Source organism: Mauremys reevesii, linkage group 15 (genome assembly GCF_016161935.1).
Source record: "Mauremys reevesii isolate NIE-2019 linkage group 15, ASM1616193v1, whole genome shotgun sequence".
NCBI lineage: Eukaryota > Metazoa > Chordata > Testudines > Geoemydidae > Mauremys > Mauremys reevesii.
This window is the reverse complement of record NC_052637.1, coordinates 12,487,948-12,515,510: the sequence shown is the minus strand read 5'-3', so window position 1 is coordinate 12,515,510 and position 27,563 is coordinate 12,487,948. Positions and strand designations below refer to the sequence as shown.

The 27,563-nt window shown below is 43.3% G+C and overlaps 2 protein-coding genes across 2 annotated transcripts; one reads left to right on the top strand and one right to left on the bottom strand.

Moving 5' to 3' along the window:
• Positions 1-3,188: 3,188 nt before the first annotated feature.
• Positions 3,189-4,532, bottom strand: LOC120383674 (olfactory receptor 6F1-like). The gene is made up of 2 exons (XM_039501840.1): positions 4,488-4,532; positions 3,189-4,109 (listed from the first exon to the last, which is right to left on the bottom strand). The coding sequence occupies exons 1-2, from the start codon at positions 4,530-4,532 to the stop codon at positions 3,189-3,191; spliced, it is 966 nt and encodes a 321-aa protein (XP_039357774.1).
• Positions 4,533-18,127: 13,595 nt separating this feature from the next.
• On the top strand, positions 18,128-19,087 carry LOC120383673 (olfactory receptor 14A16-like). Its single transcript, XM_039501839.1, has one exon. The coding sequence runs from the start codon at positions 18,128-18,130 to the stop codon at positions 19,085-19,087; it is 960 nt and encodes a 319-aa protein (XP_039357773.1).
• The last annotated feature ends 8,476 nt before the right edge of the window (positions 19,088-27,563 follow it).

Below are 27,563 nucleotides of genomic sequence, written 5' to 3'. Positions count from 1 at the left end.
AGATCTGTGAATCTGCTGAGTCTCCCGTGGACCAGGAGCTGGACACTCCAAGGAGATATTCCGAGGGCTCAGGTTTTGGATAGTGCTAATTACTAACGTGTCGAGGGACAGCGGAGCCTGCATAGGCTGAGAGGGGGAGTGCTTGTGTTGCCCACGGCTGGTGGGACTGGGGAGCTGACCCCCGACAGACACAGACAAGGCTTCCTCATTCTAAGGACAGGTGGTAGAGAGGTGCTTCACAACCCTGGGAAGCATCACAGATACCAAGGACGAGGGGGTGTCTGAAGCCCCCTCCCTTAGCCCAGTGGTTAAGGTACTCATCTGTGATGTGAAAAGCTACTAGGTTATGTCCCTCCTCTACTTGAGGGGGAGAAGGGATTTAAACAGGGGTCTCTAAACACTCAGGAGAGTGTGTGAAACACTGGTTGATAGGGTAGTCTGATGTAGCTCTCCTGGTGAAGTTGTTCCACTTTGGATAAATAATTAAGCTGCCATTACAGTGGGGGACTGGATCCTGGGTCTCCCACATACTGGGAGAGTCTACCAATCACCAGCCTATAGTCATTCTGATGTGTGCATACGCCCTCTGGCCCAGTGACTCTTTATTCATCCAAAGTGGAACAACTGCACCAGGAGAGACTAAAGGACTCCCACATCAGAATATCCCTTAGCCCAGTGTTTAAAGCATTAAAGCAAAATGATTAGGGGGCTGGAACACATGACTTATGAGGAGAGGCTGAAGGAACTGGGATTGTTTAGTCTGCAGAAGAGAAGAATGAGGGGGGATTTGATAGCTGCTTTCAACTACCTGAAAGGGGGTTCCAAAGAGGATGGATCTAGACTGTTCTCAGTGGTAGAAGATGACAGAACAAGGAGTAATGGTCTCAAGTTGCAGAGGGGGAGGTTTAGGTTGGATATTAGGAAAAACTTTTTCACTAGTAGGGTGGTGAAGAACTGGAATGGGTTACCTAGGGAGGTTGTGGAATCTCCTTCCTTAGAGGTTTTTAAGGTCAGGCTTGACAAAGCCCTGGCTGGGATGATTTAGTTGGGAATTGGTCCTGCTTTGAGCAGGGGGTTGGACTAGATGACCTCCTGAGGTCCCTTCCAACCCTGAGATTCTATGATTCACCAGAGAGGTAGGAGACTTCTGTTCAAATCCCTTTTTTTTCCCTCATCAGGCAAAGGGGAGACTTAAACCAGGGGTGTCCCACACTCCAGCCAAGTACCCTACAGGGAAGGCTACTTCCTGCTGTTTTATGTGGCATTAGGTATGCTCTGAGCACACCTACCAAATCAGACTCTGCATGCAAGTTAGGTGCAGGAACACCGCTGGACTCTCTCCAATTTATCCACATCCTTCTTGTAGTGTGGGGCCCAAAACTGGACACCGTACTCCAAATGAGGCCTCACCAGTGCTGAGTAAAAGGGAATGATCACATCACTCGATCTGCTGGAAATGCCCCTACTTATACAACCCAAAATGCCATTAGCCTTCTTGGCAACAAGGGCACACTGTTGACTCATATTCAGCTTTTCGTCCACCGTAACCCCTAGGTCCTTTTCTGCAGAACTGCTGCCCAGCCATTCGGTCCCTAGTCTGTAGTAGTGCATGGGATTCTTCCGTCCTAAGTGCAGGACTCTGCACTTGTCCTTGTTGAACCTCATCATATTTCTTTTGGCCCAATCCTCTAATTTGTCTAGGTCCCTCTGTATCCTAGCCCTACCCTCCAGCGTATCAACCACTCCTCCCAGTTTAGTGTCATCTGCAAACTTGCTAAGGGTGCAGTCCACACCATCCTCCAGATCGTTAATGAAGATGAGACAACAGGACATGTCCTCAGTGGCAAAAACAAAGGTGTCTAAGGAACTTCTACTGCACAAACTTAGGTTCTGAGTAAGTTTAAGCACCTAAAAGGGTTTGGCAGCAGCTGAGTGCTGGTTCTGTGAATCCCTGTGGGGTCTTATTCTGGGGCTTGGGTACCTGAAGTGACAGTGTGGCACCTAACACTTTTTGTGAATCTAGCCCTTGGTTCTTATCTATATCTTTAGCTGCCTAAATACTTTTAAAAATTGTCTTTAAATGGAGTTCATACACAGGAACTTGGAAACTTCAGTAATAAAAATACAGGAGTTTTCCACCTAAGCTCTGTTCTGTGTAAATAGCCAGCCATTTGGAGTAAATAATACAGCTAAAGGTTGGATTTTTTTTCCTTTTATAATGCTGGTTCAATGAAATTGCAACATTTTGCAGAAATGTATTGATTTCATCAAAAAATTATATATGAAATTATCTAAATGTTTTGTGTTAATAATATAACATAATATAATAATTAATATATTATAGACATGTTTTAATATTACATTATATTATATTATGAAAGTTGAAGTGATAAAGTCAAAATAAAACATTTCAACAAGATCAAAATTAAGTATTTCAGAAGATTTCATCTAACAAAAACAAAATCAAATTTCAAAATATTGGAATTTCCCATTGGATGGGAATTCTGTTTTTAGATAAGCTCTTGTAGATGAGACTATACATATTCAAAAGCCCTAAGACATATTACATTTTACCTTTTGCTTAGAATTTGTTGAAAAAATGGAAAAAAAACCCACATTTGTGAAACAATTCAAAATTTCAAAGTATTTTTCATTCCAAAAGTAATTATTTTTATTTAGTTTTTTGTTTTGTTTTCTTTGCTTTGTATTTTTTTTTTGGCAAAACATTTTTAAACAAATATGAAAAACCCAAATATTGATATTTTGGAATTTCCCCCCTTTTCCCTTCTTTTTTCTTTATCCTTTTCCCTTAGCTCCATTTTCCCTTCTAAATGCAATACAGTGAATGGTATACAGGGATTTGGTTATTTTCATTTCTCATTATTTTTTTCTTTGTGCCACTATGTATTTTTTCAAAAGCTGAGGAGTCACAGAGTGAAGAAAGAAAGAAAGAAAGAAAGAAAGAAAGAAAGAAAGAAAGAAAGAAAGAAAGAAAGAAAGGCTGAACAGAAAAATTCAAAATACCAGAATTTCAAAAAACTCAGTTTCAACAAACAGAAAAAAAAGAAAAAAAACCTTTTCTGGTTTTGAGAAAAGATTGTTTTTTCTTAAAAAACTATGCAAATGAAATAATGTTAACAGCTCTAATGATATCTTACTATATACCAAATCAAAGACATCTACACGCTTTACATACCAGTGAGTGCCTTTTCCAAGGCTTTCTTCACCTCTTTGTTTCTTAGAGTGTAAATGAAAGGGTTTAACAGTGGTGTTACAATTGTGTTTAAGGTGTTGACTATTTTGTTTAGATCCAGGGTGTTCTGAACAGAAGGCTTGACGTACAGGAAAATGGTGGAGCCATACCAGATAATCACAACAGCCAGATGAGCAGAGCAAGTGGAAAAGGCCTTTTGCCGTCCTTGTGCTGACGGAATTCTCACTATTGTGGAAATGATATAAATGTAGGAGATCAGAGTTACTATGCAGGTGCCCAGGAGGACAATGAAGGAGGTGATGAAAGCCACCAGCTGAAGAAGATGTGTGTCTGAGCAAGAGAGAACTATCCAAGAATCTAGGTCACAATAGAAATGATTGATGACATTAGGGCCACAAAAGGACAACGTGGTTATGAGATACGCCGGCACACAAATAGCTAGGAAACCACATACCCAACAGCAGAGGGCCAGCCAAGCGGACAAGGTGCTGTTCATGATGGAACTATAGCGCAGTGGGTAGCAAATGGCCAGATAGCGGTCATAGGCCATGACGGATAAGAGGAAACATTCCGTACAGCCAAAGGATAGAATGAAGTACATCTGTGTGATGCAGCCAGTAAAGGAAATGGTTCTGCTTGTCCCCAGGAAGACTGCAAGTGTCTTGGGAATGCAGGCTGTGGTGTACCATATCTCCAGGAAAGAGAGATTGCAGAGGAAGAAATACATGGGAGTTTGCAGGTGGCAGCATGTTCTCACTAGGATTATGATGGCCATGTTTCCCATGACTGTCAGGATGTACATCATGGAAAACAGCACAAAGAGGAAGGTCTGCAAATATTGACTACCAGGGAAGCCCAAGAGGATGAACTCATGCGCTCTGGTTTGGTTTGCCATCTGTATTCAAGACACATGTTCCATCTGTTACAAAGCAAGAGATTGTTATAGAGGCAGTTAAATATATTAGATCAGGGGTTGGCAACCTTTCAGAAGTGGTGTGCTGAGTCTTCATTTATTCACTCTGATTTAAGGTTTCGTGTGCCAGTAATACATTTTAACGTTTTTAGAAGGTCTCTTTCTATAAGTCTATAATATATAACTAAACAATTGTTGTATGTAAAGTAAATAAAAGTTTTAAAATGTTTAAGAAGCTTCATTTAAAATTAAATTAAAATGCAGAGCCCCCCGGACCAGTGGCCAGGACCTGGGCAATGCAAGTGCCACTGAAAACCAGCTCGCATGCCACCTTTGGCACCTGTGCCATAGGTTGCCTACCCCTGTATTAGATATTGCTGACCCTTGAAGGTTTGAGTTCACCATCGCAGTCTGTCAGGATACCTAATACCGATCACTGCCTCTTTGTGTGATGACCAGACTAGGCTATGCTAACTGTGAGGAGAGGCAGGTTTCTTCACCTAACAGGCCCACATTTGTTCCTTAGGCACCTTTGAACTGTATTATGTCAATAGATGTTCAAACAGTCATTCTCTCTATTCCTATACCTTAGGTCTTTGTGGGTGAGCTTCTGATTTACTGTTTTCAGGATCTCTTTTCATCTAACAACTTTTTGATCAATTCCCTTTTTCACCAATTATATCTTCTTTCAGTTTTTGTCCCTTGATACTCTCTTTCTGGTGCATCTGTAGATATTATTTCCCTCTACTTCCCTTCTCTACTAGTGTCAGCTCACATACCCGGGTCTACTTTTTTCGGCTTCTCCTGACCTGAAACCTTTCCTATTTTCCTTCTTTCCTCCTTTCCACTTCCCAGTCCCCGACTTTTATTCATCTGTTGTTCTCGTATTTTATCACCTCACCTCCTACCCCAAGTTCCACTTCATCTGCTAGCTCAGAATCTAGATTCTTCTCCTCTCACAGCTTGTTTCCATCTGCCCCTTCAGGCGGATTCTGAGCCCCTTCTCAGTTCAAGCTGCCCTCCCACTGGCCATCTCTCTCCCCAGGACAGCATTCTCTGCAGCTGCTTGTGTCAGGGTGAGGGTTACTACACTTACCTAAGATAAAGCTGTGTGACCTTATTTATTTGCCCGAGTGAATTACTGCTGCAGTGAGTTTCACGTGTTAAAGATACATTTTAGTCCCTTCTCACTCACCTTGGTGTAAATCAAGAGTAATTCTACTAAAGTAAATGGGGCTCATTCTCCACTCACTCACACCAGTGCAAATTAGGAGTATGGCCGCTGAAGAAAAGGGAGAAGATTCTCTGCTTACACACCACAGTATAAATCCAGAGTAACTCCATGGGCATCAATGGGGCAATTTCTCCTGTCACTTAGCCTGATGTAAATCAGAAGTTATTTCACTTAAGTGAGTGGATTTACACCACTGTCAGACTGGTATGGAAGGAGCATCAAGCCCAATATGTCCTTATATTTATGCCAGGGTTTACAGTATAAGTAAGAAACAAAACCAAAAACAGCACGGTGAAATATACTTACTTTGTGTATATCAGTTTAATGATTCCTCACTCTTGAAGGATAAGATTATAATTCAAAATGATCTGGACAAACTGGAAAAATGGTCTGAACTAAATAGGATGAAATTCAATAAAGACAAATGCAACATACTCCACTCAGGAAGGAACAATCAGTTGCACACATGCAAAATGTCTTATAAATTGAATATTTGAACATTTCATAACCAAAAGATTCTGGAAAACTGTGTCTATTTCTATATTGGTTAGACCCTCATCCCCTTCAGAAGCTCAGTGTCTGCCAGCAGGGATTGCCTTTGGCTGACAAATTTATGGCAAGTGAAAAGGTTTGAGGAGGAAGCTCATTTTATATTCCTCCCCAGCCCCTATGGATTTGATCTCAACAAAATTTTACAGACTTCCTGATAATGTGCTAAGCCACAGGCAGTATTGTGCCTAGGGACCAAGCTTCTGGATTCATGTTATTACATCAAAATCTCACCTTTCACTGGGAGATGGGAGATGGTTGTAGCTCTTGTGGTTGTAACAGAAAGCTGGAAAATGTGACCTGAGTGTAACTAATGCAGGGCTAGATCCACAAAGGGATCTTAGGATGCACTTTGGAATTAGGCACCCAGGGTAACCATATATAATGCATGGGGAGAGTAATCACCTAAGAATGGAATTCATAGAAGCTAGAATGTTGCATGAAGAGCTGCCTCAGCTAACCAAAAGACAATGACAAGGAAAGGAGTGCAGCCTAGATTCTGCCCTTCAAAGGGGATTAGGTGCCTAAATCCAGGTCAGAGGGAGACACCTATCTCTGCTTGATATTCTCAGCTGGGAAGCCGCTAGTGGAGACAGGTGCTTACACCAAGTAGGAGGAGGTAGCACTCTGCCCTCCAATATTTAATAGTTCAGTGGTTACAGCACTCATATGCATACGGAAGACCCTAGTTTAAATCCCTACTCCACCTGTCCAGAGCAAGAATCTGAACCCCACTCCCACAGGAGTGCCCTAACCACTGGGTTTAGGGCTTTTGGGGATGGGTCTCTCTCCTGCTGCAGCTGTTCTACTTTTTATAAAATATTTAAATATTCAGTGGGCTAGAGAGAGAGAGAGAGTAAGAATGACACTATAGCCTAGTGATTTGCATACCCACCTGGGAGCTCCTGGTTCAGTCCCTGCTCCCAGGGCCGCCCAGAGGGGGGGGCAAAGGGGGCAATTTGCCCCAGGCCCCGGGCTCCGCAGGGGCCCCCAAGAGAAGAGCGGAGGCTCCCGCCTCCGCCCCTCTCCCAGAGCCTCAGCGCACCAAGCGCCGAGTCTCCGCCGGGGGCCCTGAGCCCCGCCCCGCTCAGAGTCGCGTGGGGCGGGGCAGCTCCCTCCGCTCGGTGTGGAGCTCACAGCCCCGCCCCCTCACCACGCGGCTCTGAGTGGGACGGAGCTCAGGCCCTGCTGGAGACGCGCTCGGGTAAGAGGCTGAGGCTGGGGCCGGGGCGGGGGAAGCGGGACCCGCCGCCGCCGAAGCGCAGCCCGGTCTTCGGCGGCGGGGACCCCTTCCGTTCCGGGACCCGCCGCCGAAGTGCCCCGAAGGCCTGCGGCGGGAACCCCCCCCCCCCCACCGAATTACCGCCGAAGGCCGGGCTGCGCTTTGGCGGCGGGTCCCGCTTCGGTGGTAATTCGGCGGCGGGGTCTCCCGCCGCGGGTCTCGGGGCACTTTGGCGGCGGGTCCCGGAATGGAAGGGGCCCCCCACCACCGAAGACCCCGGGCCCCCGGAATCCTCTGGGCGGCCCTGCTAATTCTTCCTGATTTGTGAGCAGCAGGTCACAAACCCACTGCTCCTCAAAGATGTCAAGGGAGCCAGCGGATGCTGCCCAGAGGAACTCTGCCCAGATGCATGAGACCAGATGCATGGGAGCAGAAATACGCCTCACAGTCGCAGAGCACCCCCTCATCCAGCATCTTCCTCCTGGTTTTGTAGATGGATACTTTGGCTAGGGCGAGGAAGAAGTTGACAAGGAGGTCTCATGACTTACTGGGGCCATGGATAGGGTGTGCAAATATAAACAAGTGGGGAGAAATGTGGCTAGAACCTCAGCAGGAGGTTCTGGAGGAGCCAGAATAGGGGCTGCAACCTGGCACACTCCAGATACACATGCACCAGGGTCTCCTTCATGCCACAAAAGGGGCAGGTGTCCGGAATGGGGGTGAACTGCACCAAGAACACACCTGTGCTCAGGGGTCCGTGAAGGAACCACCAACTGATATCCCCAGCAGGCTTCAGGACCAGGTGAAGTATAGGCTGGCCCACCAGGATTCCTCACCCTCCAGAGGTAGTAGGAGGTCCCGCCACTTCGTGACAGGGCAGGACATGAGGGTGAGGACGTGAAGGATGTGGAGCACAAGCGTGTACAGACTTTTCCTTGGCACGGTCTGGAAACGAGCTGGCTGCAATTTGTGCAGCTGGCTCACAGTGAAGGGGTGGAATGGCCGGGTAAGTCCCTGGGGCAGGAGCCTGATGAAAAGTTCCTGAGGGCCTGAAGGGACAATTAATAGTAGTATTTAAGTATATCACAGCTGTGATTTCATGCTCTATTGAAGATCACAGCCTTATTGTACTCGCCAGGGCTTGCACACACAGGATGAGATGATCCTCTAAAGACATAAAGGAAACAAAAAGTGGGAAGAGAAACTGAGGCACAGAGAAGTAAGGTAGTTTCCCCGGGCCACACAGTAGATACATGGCAGAGTGAGGTCACAAATCTACATCTCCAGTGCCCAATCTACTAGACCTTGCTGCCTCAGGCTGGGAAGGAAGGAGAACAGAGCAGCTATACTCTCTAAATGTAGCTGCATGGGTGAATTGGGTCACCTGAGGAGAACTTAGCATGTATATTGTACTGGATGATTAATATGCAGTGAGAAGGAAGCAGCTACATTGTATAAAGGGGAAAGAAGTCAGCAGAACTTCTGCAGCTGCAAAGGGGCAGCCGTACACTATAAAGACCTCTAGGTGGCTGCAGAAAACAAGGGATACAAAAGGAGCAGCGACAGGGGTAGATTCTCAGTGCTAGGAAGCTGATGTAGCTCTGTTAATTTCAATGGGGCTACTACACCCATTTCCCGCAGCTGGGGATCTGGGCTATTGACTGCAGTGGAGCTATGGCTGATTCCCAGCAGCTGGATCTGCCCCACTGATCCAGTGGAGCTACATCAATTTACATCAGAGGAGAATGTGGCCCACTGACTCCACTGGAGCTAGGTCAATTTAAACCAGATGGCAATACGGTCCGTTACCTTCAATGGAGCAACCTTATTTTACACCAATGGAGGCCCCGCCTGCCCCCCCCCCCATGGCTAACCATGCCCACCACAGCAGCTAACCGCGCCTGGGAAGCCCGTCCCAGCTCAACTCCGCTCCGCCTCCTCTGCTGAGCACACCGGTGCTGCTCTAATTCTCCTCCCATCCCAGGCTTGCTGTGCCAATTGGAGGACAATTAGAGCAGGGGCTGTGTGCTCAGCAGAGGTGGCAGAGTGGAGGTGATCTGGGGTGGGGAGCGGTTCCCCTGTGTACCCACCCTGTTACTGCGGGCGGCTCTCCCCGCGCTCCCCCCCAGCTCACCTCCACTCCACCTCCTCGCCTGAGTGGGCTTAACCACCAGGCGCCCTAGGCGGATGCTTCATTCGCCTAGTGGTTGCACCGGCCCTGGATAGGACACAGCTGTGAAATCTTCCTTCTTTCTCAGGATATTGTGTTGTCCCTTTAGCTTAAGCTGGGGCAGCTCATGTGTTTACATCTGGAGGTTTCCTGTTTCAGTCCTTGGTATGTCAACCAAGATGGTGGCCATCAAATAAAGATACTTGGGAGAGGGTCGGGATAGTTTCTGAGAAGGGAAGGATCTTCTCTCCATCCCTAAATAATACATCTAAATGACATGAGTGAGGAGAAGAAGCTGTGTGGTTATACCTGAGTTTGACATCCCTTCTCTTTATAAAGAGGTGGATGCATCTTGGGAGCCCAGTCTGACCACAGCTGTGTGTCAGTAAGGCACAGGTCAGAGGCAGTCACTCAGGTGGGCCAGGCTCAGGCCATGTTGGCTTTATAGGTCATACCTACAGCTGTGCAAATAAGGAATGTCTCAGTTTGTTGGCTAAACTGAAATATTTTTTTTAAAAAAGTCTTAGGTCAAACAGAAGGTTTTGCTTCACTCAAAATAAAATCTAAGCAAACTTCAAAACCAAAAGTCACTTCACATAAACAAATCAAAACATTTTGTTTACAAAATTGCATTTTTTCCTGGCCAAAAGAATTCAGCAAATTTGACACAAATTAGCAACATTTTTTAACAACCTCAACAGGCATTTTTTGGAAAAAGGAAGTTTGTCTGCAAAATTTTGGCCAGCTTTATTCAGAACCAACACCTTAAACTACACTGTGAGACCCCTGGATGCTTTGGACCAAGAGCCATCATTTTAGAAATTATTGGTGAGAACTTCAGAACTGCTGGAGGGATTTGGATGCTCAGTTCCTATTACAATCAATAGGACTTGGGTGCTGAACTCTCCGAGGCAGCTTTGAAAATTCCAAGTCTAAAGATTTAATAAAGTTTCAACCGTTTGGTAACGATTTCAGTAGAGGACTCTGTTCTCATTGCCCCTCTGCCATGCAAACCTGCAAGTCACTAACCTGAGTTTAACTATTACATGTATTCAACCTCACTCCCTGATCTGGGCCAGGCAGGTGACTTTGGTTCAGAGAGGGCTCTACCCTGTACAGGACAGGAGCAGACTCTTGCACGGTTCAGCACAAGTTAAACCGACCTGAGCAGTGTGGGAAGTGCGGAGGATTTTGATCCTGCGTTAATAACAGGCTGCTTCATGGCTCCTCAAGCATCTCCACCCTAGCAGCAGGAGTGAGGCCTGAGATGGAAGCACAGAACTAACCCTCTCACAACAGCATGATGATGACCAGGGAAGCCAGGAACTGACAGATTATTGGACTCGCAATGAACACACAGACACAGCACAATGTAATAGACATAGAGACACCTTCAGTGTTGAGGAAACACACAGATCCTCTGCACATGGTGATCCTGGCTCCCAGCCATGAGCTCAACCCATGAAGTCTCCCTGTCTCACTTGAGTTTCATGAAACAGCAGAAACTCCCAGAGAAGTTAACTTTTACCTTTGAGCCTCCGCTTCTGAGCCTGAACAGGGCTCCAGGGAGTGACTCGCCAACCATCCTTAGAGAACAGACATGGATAAATTTTCTGCCCACAGCACCAACCCTTTGCTGCCAGAGAGACCCAGAGTCAGCCACGCAGCTCATAGGCAGCGAGCAAGAGGTCTGCATTTATTGATATTCAGTCTCAGTGAGAACAATGAAAGGGCTCTTCAGAAGCTGATAATTTAGCATCCAGATACTACAGTGAATGGGGCATTAGCTGTAGACAGATTGATTAGACAGAAGCTTCAATGATAATTCCTTTTGCGACCAGCAGTATTCTGAAGTTGGAAAGCAAACACAACATCAACTGGGTGAAAGCCACACTTCTCAGCACAGTAAGTTGACTGCTGTCATTAAATCCCTCAGCTTTTTAAGGGGTTGAATTTAACCATTTAAATGTGAATGAAAATGTCAGATTTTACTGTGAATTAAATCAGCCTCAAGGGCTTCTTTTCCATGGGTCCAGCTGATGAAGATGTCATGAATTTATTGCAAGTAAAGTAGGGGCTTTAGGGGATGAGAGCTGAGGAAGCGTTGTTCTAAGTCAGCCATAAAAATGTACCCACATGGCACCACATTTTTATGGCTGACTTAAAACAATGCATCCTCAGCTCTTGTCCCCAATGCCCCTACTCTCTAAGGTGCCACAAGTACTGCTTGTTTTGTTGTTGTTGTTTTTTCTTTGCTGATGCAAACTAATATGCAACTCTGCATAATAATAAATACAACTCTGAAAAATATTCACGGAGTCATAGATTCCAAGGCCAGAAGGGAACATTGTGATTATCTAGTGTGACCACTTGTATACCACAGGCCATAGAACTTCCCTAAAATAATTCCTAGAACAGATCTTTTAAAAACATCCAATCTTGATTTAAAAATTGTCAGTGATGGAGAATCCACCACGACCCTTGGTAAATTGTTCCAATAGTTAATTACTTTCACTCTTAAAAATGTACACCTTATTTCCAGTCTGAATTTTTCTATCTTCAGCTTCGAGCCATTGAATTGTGTTATACCTTTCTCTGCTAGATTGCACTACCCATTAGTAAATATTTGTTCCCCATGTAGACACTTAGAGACTGTAATCAAGTCAACCCTTAAGCTTCTCTTTGTTAAGATAAATAGATTGAGCTCTTTGAACCTATCTCTGTAAGGCATGTTTTCTAATCCTCTAATCATTCTTGTGGGTCTTCCATGAACCTTCTTCAATTTATCAACATCCTTCTTGAATTATGGGCACCAAACCTGACACAGTATTCTAGCACTAGTCACACCAGTGCCAAGATTCACTCAAGAGTTCTAAAGGAACGCAAATATGAATTTGCAGAACTACTAATTGTGGTATATAGCCTATTGCATAAATCAGCCTCGGTACCAGATAACCAGAGGATGGTTAATGTAATGCCATTTTTAAAAAAAGGCTGCAGAGGTGATCCTGGCAATTAAAGACCAGTGAGCCTTACTTCAGTACCAGGCAATTTGGTTGAAATTGTAGTAAAGTACAGAATGATCAGACACATAGATGAACACATTATATTGGGGAAGAGTCAACATGGATTTTGTAAAGAGCAATCATGTCTGATCAATCTATTATAATGCTTTGAGTGTGTCAATAAATATGTGGACAAGAGTCATCCAGTAAATATAGTGTACTTGGACTTTCAGAAAGCCTTTGACAAGGTCCCTCACCAAAGGCAATTAAGCAACGTAGGCAGACATGGTATAAGAAAGAGGGTCCTCTCATGGATCAGTAACTGGTTAAAAGATAGGAAATAAAAGGTAGGAATAAAAGGTCACTTTTCACAGTAGAGTGAGGTGAATGGAGGGGTCCCCCAACGATTTGTACCGGGACCAGTGCTGTTCAACTTATTCATAAATTATCCAGAAAATGGGGTAAGCAGTTATGTGGCAAAGTTTGCAGATGATAGAAAATTACTCAAGATCGTTAAATCCAAAGCAGACTGTGAAGAGTTACAAAGGGAACTCACAAAATTTGGTGACCAGTCAGCTTAACTTCAGTATCTAGAAAGATAATGAAGCAAATAATTAAGCAATCAATTTGCAAACATCTAGACGATAATAAGGTAATAAGTAACAGTCAGCATGAATTTGACAAGAACAAATAGTGTCGAACCAACTTGATAGCTTTCTTCGACAGGGTAACAATTCCTGTGGATAGTGGGGAAGTGGTATATCTATATGGAGGGATGTGGTATATCTTGACTTTAGTAAGGCTTTTGATACTGTCTCACATGATCGTCTCATAAACAAACTATGGAAATTCAACATAGACGGATCTACTATAATATAGATGCATAACTTGTTGGAAAACCATTTCCAGAAAGTAATTATCAGTGGTTGACAGTCATGCTGGAAGAGGATATAGGGTGGGGTCCCACAGGGATCAGTTGTGGGTCTGGTTCTGTTCAATATCTTCATCAATGATTTAGATAATGGCATAGAGAGGACACTTATAAAGTTTACAGACGATACCATGCTGGGAGGGGTTGCAAGTGCTTTGGAGGATAGGATTATAATTTAAAATGATCAGGACAAACTTGAAAAATGGTCTGAAGTAAATAGGATGAAATTTATTAAGGACAAATGCTAAGTATTCCTTTTGTGAAAGAACAATCAGTTGCACACATAAAAAATGGTAAAAGACTGCCTGAGAAGGAGTCCTGTGGAAAAGGATTTGTAGGTCATAGTGGATCACAAGCTAAATATGAGTCAACAGTGTAACATTGTTGCAAAAAAGGAAACATCATTCTGGGATGTGTTAGCAGGAGTGTTATAAGGAAGACATGAGAAGTAATTCTTCCGCTCTGTTACAAGGAGGAGGGAGAAAAATTGTTGTTCTTAACCTCTTAGGACAGGACAAGGCACAACGGGCTTAAATTGCAGCAAGGGTGGTTTCTGTTGGACATTAGGAAAAACTTCCTAACTGTCGGGGTACTTAAACACTGGAATAAATTGCCTAGGGAGGTTGTGGAATCTCCATCATTGGAGATTTTTAAAGAGCAGGTTAGACAAACACCTGTCAGGGATGGTCTAGATAATATTTAGTCTAGATGGTCTAAATAATCCAGGACATCTATGTTGGCATTCTCAGAAATGCTTCCAGTTCTATGCTCAGGGCCAGGTAGGCAGGCAGAGCTTCAGCATCTCAATGCGTAGATGAGACAATGGTGTAGAGAGGAGATGTTTAGATTTATTAGGAACTGGGGAAACTTTTGGGATGGGGGAGCATATACAGGAGGGATGGGTTCCACCTAAACCAAAGTGGAACCAAACTGCTGGCACTTAACATTAAAAAGGTTGCAGAGCAGTTTTTAACCTAGGAGATGGGGGAAAGCCGACTGCTGCAGAGGAGCCTGTGGATCGGACAGAGACTTCTCTTAGAGGAGAGTCTATTGATAGAGATTCTCTAGGTTTTAGTCAGGAGAATAGGATGGAAGAAGATAAAGTAGGGGCCAGATCACACAGGAAACATTCTCATAAAAAAGAATCTGACACATCAAAAAAGGGCAGACAAATAAACAGTGACAAGTTTTTAAAGTGCTTGTACACAAATGCTAGAAGTCTAAATAATAATATGGGTGAACTAGAGAGCCTTGTGTTAAAGGAGAATGTTGATATAATGGGCAACACAGAAACCTGGTGGGGTGAGGACAATCAATGGGACACAAAGATTCCGGGGTATAAAATATATTGGAAGGACAGAACAGGTTGTGTCGTGGTGGGTGGGGGAGGCGGAGAGTGGCACTATATGTGAAAGAAAATGTAGACTCAAATGAAGTAAAAATATAAAGTGTATCCGCATGTTGCGTAGAATCTCTATGGATAGTAATTTCATGCTCTAATAAAGAATATAACAGTAAGGCTCTATTATCAACCACTTGACCAGGACAGTGATAGTGAAGATGAAATGCTAAGGGAGATTAGAGAGGCTATCAAAATAAAGAACTCAATAATAGCGGGGGATTTCAATTAACCCTATATTGACTGGGAACATGTCACCTCAGGATGAAATGCAGAGACAAAATTTCCTGATACTTTAAATGGCTGCTTCTTGGCCGCTGGTACAGGAACCCACAAGGGGAGAGGCAATTCTCCATTTAGTCCTGAGTGGAGCGCAGGATCTGGTCCAAGAGGTAACAATAACAGGACCACTTGGAAATAGTGACCATAATATAATGTCTTTTAACATTCCTATGGGGGGAAGAACACCTCAACAGCCCAATACTGTGGCATTTAACTTCAGAAAGGGGAACTATGCAAAAATGAGGAGGTTAGTTAAACAGAAATTAAAAGGTACAGTGAATAGAGTGAAATCCCTGCAAGCTGCATGGACACTTTTCAAAGACACCATAATAGAGACTCAACTTAAATGTATACCCCAAATTAAAAAAACACAGTAAAGGAACTAAAAAAGAGCCACCGTGGCTTAACAACCATGTAAAAGAAGCAGTGGGAGATAAAAAGGCATCTTTTAAGAAGTGGAAGTCAAAGCCTAGTGAGGTAAATAGAAAGGAGCATAAACACTTCCAAATTAAGTGTAAAAATGTAATAAGAAAAGCCAAAAAGGAGTTTGAAGAACAGCTAGCCAAAAACTTAGAAGGTAATAACAAAATATTTTTTAAGTACATCAGAAGTGGAAAGCCTGCTAAATAACCAATGAGGCCCCTGGACAAGTGAGATACAAAAAGAGCACTTAAAGACAATAAAGTCATTGCAGAGAAACTAAATGAATTCTTTGCTTCAGTCTTCACGGCTGAGGATGTTAGGGAGATTCCCAAACCTGAGCCAGCTTTTGTAGGTGACAAATTTGAGGAATTGTCACAGATTGAATTGTCACTACAGGTGGTTTTGGAATTAATTGAGAAACTTAACAGTTTCCTTAACTTAAAGTCACCAGGATCAGGGCCGGCTCTAACATTTTTGCCGCCCCAAGCAAAAAAATAAGAGCGCCGCCCTGCCCCCGCGAGTGCCGCCCGACCCCTCCCTGAGCATTGTATCACACAGCCCAAGTCCCCGCCCCCCAGCACCGTGTCGCGTCACGCCGCCCAAGTCCCCGCCCCCCGAGCATTGCATCTCACTGCCCAAGTCCCCGCCCCCCCAGCGCCGCATCGTGCCGCCCAAGTCCCCGCCCCCCGAGCGTCGTGTCGCACCCCCCAAGTCCCGTCCCCCCCCGAGCGTCGCGTCGTGATGCCCAAATCCCCGCCCTCCCCAGCGCCGTGTTGCGCCGCCCAAGTCCCCGTTCCCCCCAGCGCCGCCTGGCCAAACCAAAAACAACAAAAACAAACCCTGATCGCCGCCCCATCCCAAGGTGCCGCCCCAAGCACGTGCTTGGTAGGCTGGTGCCTGGAGCCGGCCTTGACCGGGATCAGATGGCATTCACCGAAGAGTTCTGAAAGAACTCAAATGTGAAATTGCAGAACTACTAACTATGGTTTGTAACCTGTCCTTTACATTGTCTTCTGTACCCAATGACTGGAAGATAGCTAATGTAACGCCAATATTTAAAAGGGCTCTAGAGGTGATCCTGGCAATTACAGACCGGTAAGTCTAACGTCAGTAACCAGCAAAAGAGTTGAAACAATCGTAAAAAATAAAATTGTAAGACACATAAAAGAACATAAATTGTTGTGCAAAAGTCAACATGGTTTCTGTAAAGGGAAATCGTGTCTTACTAATTTATTAGAGTTCTTTAAAGGGGTCAACAAACATATGGACAAGGGGGATCCAGTGGATATAGTGTACTTAGATTTCCAGAAAGCCTTTGACAACGTCCCTCACCAACGGCTCTTATGTAAATTAAGTTGTCATGGGGTAAGAAAAGGTTCAGAGAAGGGCAACTAAAATTATTAGGGGTTGGAACGGGTCCCATATGAGGAGAGATTAAAGAGACTAGGGCTTTTCATCTTGGAAAAGAGGAGACTAAGGGGGAATATGATAGAGGTATATAAAATCATGAGTGATGTGGAGAAAGTGAATAAGGAAAAGTTATTTACTTGTTCCCATAATATAAGAACTAGGGTCCACTAAATGAAATTAATGGTCATCAGGTTTAAAACAAATAAAAGGAAGTTCTTCTTCACACAGCGCACAGTCAACTTGTGGAACTCCTTACCTGAGGTGGTTGTGAAAGCTAGGATTATAACAGCGTTTAAAAGGGAATTGGATAAATTCATTAAGGTTAAGTCCATAAATGGCTATTAACAAGGATGGGTAAGGAATGGTGTCCCTAGCCTCTGTTTGTCAGAGGGTGGAGGTGGATGGCAGGAGAGAGATCACTTGATCATTACCTGTTAGGTTCACTCCCTCTGGGGCAGCTGGCATTGGCCATTGTCGGTAGACAGGATACTGGGCTGGATAGACCTTTGGTCTGACCCAGTATGGCTGTTCTTATGTTCTTATGAATGCAGGGAACAGGACTAGATGACCTCACAAGGTCCCCTTCAGTCCTATGATTCTATGACTTTGGCACGAAAATGGCAGATTAAATCCAGTGTTAAGTAATGCACACTGGAAAACATAATCCCAACTATTCATACAAAATGATGGGCTCTAAATTAGCTGTTACTATTAAAAAAAAATCTTAAAGTCATTCTGGATAGTTGTCTGAAAACATCCACTCAGTGTGCAGCAGCAGACAAAAATGCTAACACAATGTTAGGAACCATTAGGAAAGAGATAGATAATAAAAAAGAAAATATCTTAATGCCATTATATAAATCCATGATACACCCACACCTTGAGTACTGTGTGCAGTTCTGGTCACCATATCTCAAAAAAGATATATTAGAATGGGAAAAAGTACAGAAAAGGGCAACAAAAATTATTAAGAGTGTGGAACAGTTTCCATATGAGGAGAGATTCAAAAGACTAGAACTGTTGAGCTTTGAAAAGAGATGAATCGGGGGAGGGGTTTGATAGAGGTCTATAAAATCATGAATGGTCTGGAGAAGTGAATAGGGAAATATTATGTACCCCTTCAGAGAACACAAGAACCAGGGGTCACCCAATGAAATTAATAGGCAGAAGGTTTAAAACAAAAGGAAGTGCTTCTTTACACAACACACACCCTTGTTGCCGTGGATGTTGTGAAGGCCAGAAGTATAAACAAATTTTTAAAAGAACTAGGTAAATTCAGGGAGGCTAGGTCCAGTCTCCATCTCTCTTCTGTTTCTCCTTCCATAACCATCGCCCATTGGCCTTCCCTCTGCAGTGTACATCTACAGAAGAAGAAATGTCCAACCAAACCATCGTGACTGAGTTCCTTCTCCTGGGATTCTCTGACATGCGGGAAGAGCAGATTTTACACTTCCTGGTGTTTCTAGTGATTTACCTGGCAGCCATGGTGGGAAATCTTCTCATCATCACCGTCATAGCCCTCAACCAGCACCTTCACACCCCCATGTATTTTTTCTTGGGTAACTTATCCTTCCTAGACCTCTGCTACATCTCAGTCACAGTCCCCAAGTCCATGTCTGACTCCCTAACCAACAACAGACTCATCTCTTTCTCTGGATGTGTCACCCAAGTCTTTTTGGTTATAACTTTTGCAGCAGCAGAGCTGGCCTTTCTCACGGTGATGGCGTATGATCGCTACATTGCAATCTGCCACCCTCTACATTACAAGGTGACTATGAACAGAGGTGCATGTGTCCAGTTGGCAGTTGGTTCATGGATCAGCAGCATGATGTGCTCTGTATTACAAACAGCTAATACCTTTAGGTTACATTTCTGTAGGTCCAATGTTATCGCTCAATTTTTCTGTGATATCCCACAGTTACTAAAGATTTCTTGCTCTGATACACACGGTAATATAATAGTCATGATTGCCCTTGGATCAGTTCTAGATGTGGTCTGCTTTGTGTTGATAATTGTGTCCTACATTCACATCTTCTCCACGGTGATGAGAATCCCCTCTGAGCAGGGCAGGTACAAAGCCTTCTCCACCTGCATCCCACACCTGGTTGTTTTTTGTTTATTTATCAGTACAGCATCATTTACGTACATGAGGCCCAAGTCAATGTCTTCAACATCTCTAGACCTGATGGCTGCTGTGTTGTATTGTGTGGTGCCACCACTAATGAATCCAATCATTTACAGTCTAAGAAACAAAGAGATAAAAGGGTCCCTATGGAAAATGATAGGCAGGATATTTTTTCTCAGGAGAAATGAACTTCTCACACTGAAGTCTTAGTGTCCACCTGGAATTAAGTATTCCCATGTTGCACCTTATATAATAGCTCTGACAGACCTTGTTTGAGGACCAGCCTATGTTCATGTTAGGATCAGAAACTGACATTTTGCATTTTCTGATTTTGGCTGAGATTTTTTAAAATCTGACAGAAATATGGTCTATGGCATCCTCAGGACCCAAAGTCCCATTTTCAAACAAGACTCAGGCACTTCTGAAAATTTTACTCGTAGTAGCTCAAATCCCAATGAGTTTTCAATAGAATGTGGGAATCTAATTATCTTTTGGTCCCTTTGAAAATCCCAAGAAGAACTAATTGCAATTTTTCCATTTTCTAGTTTGAAATATCCACTTAAAATGAATTTTGTATTTCAAAATCTCATTTCCAAATTTTAAAATTTTGTGGGTTTTTTTCATTTCTAAGTGCTAATTCCCAAATTTTACAAAATTGAAATAATTTGAATGGTCATTTTGACTGAAAATGTCATTTTAATGTTATTTTCAGTCACACAGACAATTTGTAATGATTATTTTCATTGCTGTTTTGTAGCTATGTTGGTCCCAGGATATGAAAGAGACAAGGAGGGTGAGGTAATATCTTTTATTGCATCAACTTCTATTGGTGGAAGAGATAAGTTTCCAGGCTATCTGAAGAAGAACTGTGTAGCTCAAAAGTTTGTCTCTTCCACCAACAGAAGTTGGTCTAATTTATAATGATAATTTTTATTTTCAGCTGACATGTCTAAATGAAAGAATTTTCACTGGAACGTCAACACATTTTATTTTGTTAAAAAAAAGAAGGAAATAAATTAGAATTTTTGGTTTTGACATTTCCCAATTAAATTTTTAAGAACTTTTCATTCAGTGAAAATTTTTGATGTTTCTATTTTCACCCCATATAACATGAAAACAAACCTCAAATTACCAGAATATCTCACAGAAGTTTCTGTTTTACAATGAGCTGTAAACCCCAGGCTTTTACACTAACAACATTTTCACTATGACATTGCAAGGAGCAGGCTGCTGACCTCTCCACACCTCAGGAGAAAGGTCTGAGGCGGGAAAAGGGGCCAGTGGGGACTTCATGACAAACAACCCCTCCCCACAACTTTCAACCGAATATGTAATTTTCTATTTGGAAATATCACTACTGTGCCTCATGGGAGTTGCAGTTCGTGTGCCTCAAACTTCCGTTCTGTATGGGACAGGTTCCATGAGTGGATAATATCTGCACCACAGGATTCCTTCTTCCTAAGCCACTGTGGTGCATCATGGGAGTCCCACAGCTGCAATGCATCATGGGCGGATGTAGTCTAGCTAGAGATTTCAGCCAATAAAGAAGAATATGACCACAAGATAAGCAAATTACATCTCCCATGGGACACTGAGGTGGCATTTCCAAGTAGACAGATTCACTTTTCACCTGAAAGTTTCAAATTTTCAGACAAAAAGTGTTTTGGGTTGGGGTGCTGGTTTTCCAGAGGTAGCAGGCATTTTTTACAAAAAGATCCACGTTTTTGAAAAATGAATTTTTTATCAAAAAACAGATTTGCCAAAAAAAATTCAAACAGTTTTACTTGTGACAGCAGCACAGAGAGACAGATGCTATACCCCAGCTATACCCCAATCTTCTTCCCACTGGAGTCCATTGGCTCTCCATGAGTTCTGGGTACAGCTGGTTGGGAATTCTCCACTAGAATGATTTTCTAATGTAAAATTCCCTTCACAAAATCAAAATTTTCCATGAGAATATTGAGGTGTTCAGTGATCCCTCTGTGATGAAGGAGCCTGCAAGAGCTCTGCTTCATTCTGTGTACAGTTCCAGCTGGTTGAGCATAACAACAAGAGCTTCTCAATGTGCCTCTTTCCATATTCTCTATGTGGGAAGCTCAGCCCTTACGGGCGCAGCCTCCAATACCCTCAAAAATTTCAAAATTGGAAAATACAATTGATTTTCCATCAGGAACATTGCAATGACGGCTCCCTGCCAGCCTGCCTGCCTGGAAGGCCCTTGCCGATGTTTACATTTACCCTTACATGTAGCCAGAAAGTGAAATTAGCAAGAACCTTCCAGGTGAGCTGCTGGAGAACTCAGAAATGGCAAAACATTTAATTCTGATGAAAACTAATGTTAGTCAGAACCCAGAATTCCTGTTCCATAGTAATTTCCAAAGTTTCCTCATTATTATTATTTCTCTGAATCAGAACAAAAAATAAATAAACATTTCAGAACACCTTCCAGAACAAAATTCTGAAATTGCATAGAGAAAAAATAGAAAAGACAGCCAGCCAGCCTGCCTTGTTTCCTTTAAAAGTTTTAATGGAATCAACACGTTCCTATGGAACTGTTCTGTTAGAAAATTTACAATCCGTTCTAGTTCCAATGTTTCAAAATGAACTATTTCATTTCAAAATGTCAATTCAAAATGAAAACAGTTCAATTTCAAGTGACATTTCGACTGGGTTCTAGGGCCATCAATACGCTTGTTAATTGTTGGACCTTGAACAAGCCATATCCACTTCCCTTGCCTCAATTTCTCCACGTTGAAATGGAGACAATGACACCAGCTGAAATTTATTGGGAAATGGAATTTCCAATCCATGCAAACTCCAGAAATGGCCTTTCATCCCTAATCCGAACCAAACATTAAAATGTACTGATTTTTTTCTAAAATATTTCATTTCAGAATCATCAGAATTACCTTTTTGAAACAAAACATTTTAATAAGTTTCAAATGTCTCTTGTTGCCTTGATCATTATACTACATTATGTTATACATTATAGTATCATATAGGCAATATACATAAATTATAATATAACATACAAGTCAAATGATAAATTTAAAATGCAACATTTTGACCAAATTGAAACAAATTGTTTTGCTAATTTCCCTTAAAAAATCAATATGTTCCCAGGAAAAGTGTTTATTTCATTGAACTTGCAGTTTCCAACTGAACACAGTTTCACTGAAAAGTTTTCAAAAAGCTGCAATATTAACCTGCTTTGAAAAGTGCTTTCAGATCAATATGTTTATGTATGTAAAATCGATGACCCTTTCATTTAGAATTTCGCACCTAACACCAAAATGGGGGGACACGAGGAGCTGTTCCTTAGGGCTGCATTTGCTTTTTACAGTTATCTGCCAATCATGGAAGGAGATCACTAGAGTTGGTACCTAAGTGAATTCCAGGGGATTTAGGGTGAAAAGTTTCAAAAGTGTGTAAGTGAGGTAGGAGCCTAGGTCCTATTGAAAGTTGGCGGGACTCTTAAATCATTTAGGGCCAGTTTTTTAAATCTATTTAGGTGTCCAGGGCCAAAGTTTTAAAGATATTTAGGCACCTCGTTGGATTTTGAAAAACATCTAGTAATGTCAAAATGAAGCATTTTGTTTCGTCCCAAGAAAATTTGTTTAAACTTTCTGGCATTTTGACAAACACCAAAGGAGTCATAAAAAGGTGGTGAAGGAGCAGGTGTTCATAGTGGAATTGTCTCCCTTATAAGATTTAGCTCAGTTCTCAGGGCACATTTCTACAATGTAGGAGACCACCATGCAAACGTTGTTTCCTCATCAGGCAGAGGGAGGAATTTTACTTGTGTCTCCCACAGCCCAGGTGAGTGTCCTAACCACTGAACTAAACTTTCAAGGGGCATGGTGCCTTCTTTAGCCATTTTGTGAATTTAGCTCTCCTTCTCCTTGCTCTTGTCAAAATTCCTGAAATTCAAAACATTTGTGGGGAGGGTGCGGGAGGGTGAAAATAGAACAAAATGTTTTATTTTGTTTCAATTCTTTTTTCCTATTCACCATTTTTTTTTAAAATGTCATTTCTCATTCCACCTGAAATGGTTTTTTATATTATTTTTCAAATTGCCAATGAACTGAAAAATCCATTATTCGACCAGATCTATTTTTTACTTCAGTTGATGATTAGCATTCAACCTGTTTCTCACACAAGTAGCCTTTAATCATGTACGGTGTTCATTTAATTTCAAAAGAACTATTAGAGTGAATTAAGTACAGCAAGATCAGACACGATGATATGAAAAATGAGAGCTGGTAGCCCTTGTGATTTTGGAGGCGTTCTAAAACATCTCTAAGGGTTTTACAGACCTGTTTTTGCATTTTAATATTGTGACAGGGTCAGACCAGACAGCTACAGGAGAGTGCAGGAAGGAAGATATGTTAGATTCAACCTGTTCGGATCCTGGAAGTGGGCGGGCTCTTAATGACCTTCCCCAGCCTAAAGGGAGGATCCACAAGGTCTTGGATCTCAATTAATTACGGGGAACAACTAAAGATATAACAGGCACAGGAGTGAGGTCACAGAGCTTAATGAAGGGAACCTGACAGGGACACCAAGGAGAGAACCCCAGACAGCTCCCACTGCTCCTCAAAGTCATTACGGGAGCCAGTAGACGCTGCCCAGAGGAACTCTGCCTGGATGCGTGAGGCCAGGGAGGAGTGGAAATAGGCCCCACAGTGGCAGAGCACCCCCTCGTCCAGCATCTTCCTCCTGGTGTTGTAGATGGCTATTTTGGGTAGGGCCAGGAGGAGGTTGACAAGGAGGTCTCACGACTTAGTGGGGCCATGGATAGGGTGTGCAAAAATAAACAAATGTGGGGAAAAATGAAGCCAGAACCTCAACAAGAGGTTCTGGAGGAGCAAGAATAGGGGCTGCAACCTGGTGCACTCCAGATACTCGTGCGCCAGGGTCTCCTTCACACCTCAAAAGGGGCAGGTGTCCGGGATGGGGGTGAACTGTGCCAAGAACACTCCTGTGCTCAGGGCTCCGTGAAGGAGCCACCAACAGATATCCCCAGCGGACTTCAGCACCAGGGTGGAGTATAGGCTGGCCCACCATGGTTCCTCAAGCTCTAGAGGTGGTAGGAGGTCCCACCACTTCCTGACGGGGCTGGACGTGAGGATAAGGGTGTGAAGGATGTGGAGCATGAGCGTGTACAGATGTTTCCTGTAGTGTACAGATGTTTCCTACAGGAGGTTGGACTAGATGACCTCCTGAGATCCCTTCCAACCCTGAGATTCTATGATTCTATGATTCCTTGGCATGATCTGGAAACGAGCCGGCTGAAATTTGTTCAGCCGGCTCACGGTAAAGTGGTGGAATGGCTGGGTGGGTCCCTGGTGGAGGGGCCTGATGAAAAGTTCCAGAGGGCCTAAAGGGACAATTAATAGTAGTATTTATGTATATCATGGCTGTGATTTCATGCCCTATTCAAGATCCCAGCCTTATTGTGCTCGCCAGGGCTTGCACACACAGGATGAGATGATCCTGACTCAATGGCATTACAGTCTAAAGACATAAAGGAATCAAAAAGTGGGAAGAGAAACCAAGGCACAGAGAAGTGAGGTAATTCCCCAGGCCACACAGTAGGTACATGGCAGACTGAGGTCACAAATCTACATCTCCAGTGCCTGATCCACCAGAGCTTTCTGCCTCAGGCTAGGAAGGAAGGAGAACATAGCAGCTATACTATCTAAATGCAGCTGCATGGCTGAACAGGGTCCCTGAGGAGAACTTAGCATGTATATTGTACTGGATGATTAATATGCAGTGAGAAAGAAGCAGCTACATTGTATAAATTGGAAAGAAGTCAGCAGAACTTCTGCAGCTGCAAAGGGGCAGCCATACACTATAAAGACCTCTAGGTGGCTGCAGAAAACAAGGGATAGAAAAGGAGCAGTGACAGGGTTAGATTCTCAGTTCTAGTGAGCTGATGTAGCTCTGATAATTTCAATGGGGCTACTACACCCATTTCCCGCAGCTGGGGATCTGGCCCTTTGACTCCAGTGGCGCTATGGCTGATTCCCAGCAGCTGGGTCTGCCCCACTGATCCAATGGAGCAACATCAATTTACACCAGAGGAGAATGTGTCCCACTTACTCCACTGGAGCTAGGTCAGTTTAAACCAGATGGCAATACGGTCCGTTATCTTCAATGGAGCAACCTTATTTTACACCAATGGAGAACGTAGCCCATAATGTTTGATTGGGGAGCAAAAGGAAAGGTTGATAAATGGGCGGAGCATATTAGCCAGTAGATATCAGCAGATGATACCTAATGTGAAAGAGAGATTTGCAGTAACCTCTAAATGGCAGCATTGTGTCCAGAACGAGTCATGGACAGCTAGTTCTTGAAAAAAAGGACGACTATTGTGCATTGTAACGGACCGTTATCCCTCAGAAAGGTAAACTATGCTTCATCACAATGGGAATCATTTCCCCCCAGAGACTCATGAGGCTGTTTCACTAAATGCAATTACATTTGGGTAAAAACAACTCAAGTCACACCAGGCTTTGGTAAGAGCAGAGCTCTGGAGACACAAAATTGTCCATAATAATAATGGGTTGGGTTTAAAAGTTTGGGACTCATTTGTACTTATGAAAAACTTTGAACTGGACAGGGAATAACAATCTCCCAGAATAAAAAAGATGTGGCTACACTTATTCTTTCCCCAAAACATCATATTATTCAGATCAGAGTTGGACAGCTTTCCTCAGAAAACTTACTGATGGAAATGCTTCCCTGTGGGAACCAGATGTGGACAATATACTGTGATGCATAATTGCAATAGACTATGTAGTTGCTCCTTTTGTATCCCTTGTTTTCTATAGACTATGTCAGGATGTTTACATTAATTGATGTGTGTACACACACAAATGTGCATGTGTATCCTTCTGCACAAACCACTGTTCTCTTCTGCCTGGTTTCAGAGGTTCTGAATTTGCTCTTTTTTACATTGTGTAGAACAGGTTTTCTTCAGCTCAAGTGATGGCCAGTACTTCCAAAGCCACTATAGAGTTGTCATCTGGCAACCAGGAAGGCTGGGGAAGGAAGCGAAGGGAAATAAGCACCCAAATCACAGTTGGACGTGGATGCCTAACTCCCTTAATTTCCTTTGAAAATCTCAGCCAGACTTCATATTTGGTCAAGGTTTAGTTCCAAACTTAGAGCCTCAGCTATGCAGTGTAATGATATTTCAGACTGAGAAGAGGGACTCAGTTCAAATATGTCTTCACAGATGCTTTACCCTCCCTCCAACCTTGAACACTTGGTCATGCAAAAAGTTTTTTTCTGAGTGGTCTGCATTTTGGGAGGGGCTCTCTGCAGATAAAGCCGGGGGAACTATGGGAGAGAAGCATTCCATTTTGCAACCATGCCAAAAGTCTTCAAACACAGTTTGACAATAAGGGCCCCAATGATAAAAGTCCCTTCTCAAACTTCCTGCCTCTAACTTCAGAGGAATTTTTTCAGGCCCAGTGTTGTGAAATCCTGAGTGACGGTGGGGAAGAAGACAGGCCCAGGGAAAGAGATCGTTAATAAATCCAGTTAAGATTGTAGGCGATCTTCATAATTCTGTTGAGATCTGGGCTAAGTTATTTAAAGTGGCCTAAAGAAATTAGGCACTGATCTGCCAATGGGAGTTGGGTGCCAGATTTCCATAGACCCTGTGTCCATTGCAATCACTTGGGCTTCTCTGATTTGTGAGAAGACACGTTGGCCAGACGGTGTGTGTTGTGAGTTTGATGTTTAATTCCTGGTTCTGCTGCAGACCCACTGGATGAAATTGGCCCCATTCACTTCTCCCTGAGTGCTTCACTCCGTGCATTGTACTGTTACAAGCAGTACTGAGGCGAGAAATCTGGGACACCAAACCTTCTACCTCTTAAGCCCACATCATGAGAAGGGCCTTTTCTTTACAGATATTTCCTACCTGAACAGTGCCCAGAGCAATCGCTCAGGCATCCAATCCCCTTCATTTGAAGCAAGGGGTATTAGGCCACATCTCATCTTTCATGACTTGAAATTGTTCCCCAGGATCCTTGTTGTTTGGAGCTACAGTAGTTTCCTGATAGGTGACACTGTCATATGGCCATGCCAAAGGTAGAACTGGTTATGGGCTAGAGAAACCTCTGCCAACTCTCTGGTCTCTCTGTAAGCACCCACCTCAGGTGCTGAGCCTCTTGCCCTCATCAGTCTCAGGGAAGACTCTCACGCTCCTTCTACTCTCAGACCAGGATCTTGTTACTCTATCCCACATACCAACCACTTATCACCCTGCAGCTCCAACTTTGCTTCAGGCACCAGTGACCAGTGACGTTGACCAACACTCACCTTAAAACAAAATGTATTTTTTTAGCAATTGGAACAAACATTTAAAATTAGATTTCAAAGCAACAAACAAACAACATACACATATCTAATCAAAGGACTTCAACTGGTTGCCTTCAACAAGTAGGATGGATGAGAACATCACTTGCACTCCAAACAATTTTATACTTCTTCCCAAAGCCACATAGTCTGCAGTGATCTGCTCAAGGTCATTCTTGGCAGTATTGTTGGTGCCCATGTGGATAAGTAGGAAGGAGTAGCAGACCAAGGGCTTGAGGAGTCTTGCCAGACTCTCAGTCACATCCTGAATTCTAGCTCCAGGCAAGCAGCACACTTCTCGGAATTCCCG

Bases quoted from the DNA above. Each gene is read 5' to 3' on its own strand.
- LOC120383674 (XM_039501840.1), bottom strand. From the start codon at position 4,532: ATGGTGAACTCAAACCTTCAAGGGTCAGCAATATCTAATACAGGG. The intron at 4,110-4,487 runs GTAGGCAACCTA...TCTTGAATACAG, and splicing joins CAGCAATATCTAATACAGGG to ATGGCAAACCAAACCAGAGC.
- LOC120383673 (XM_039501839.1), top strand. From the start codon at position 18,128: ATGTCCAACCAAACCATCGTGACTGAGTTCCTTCTCCTGGGATTCTCT.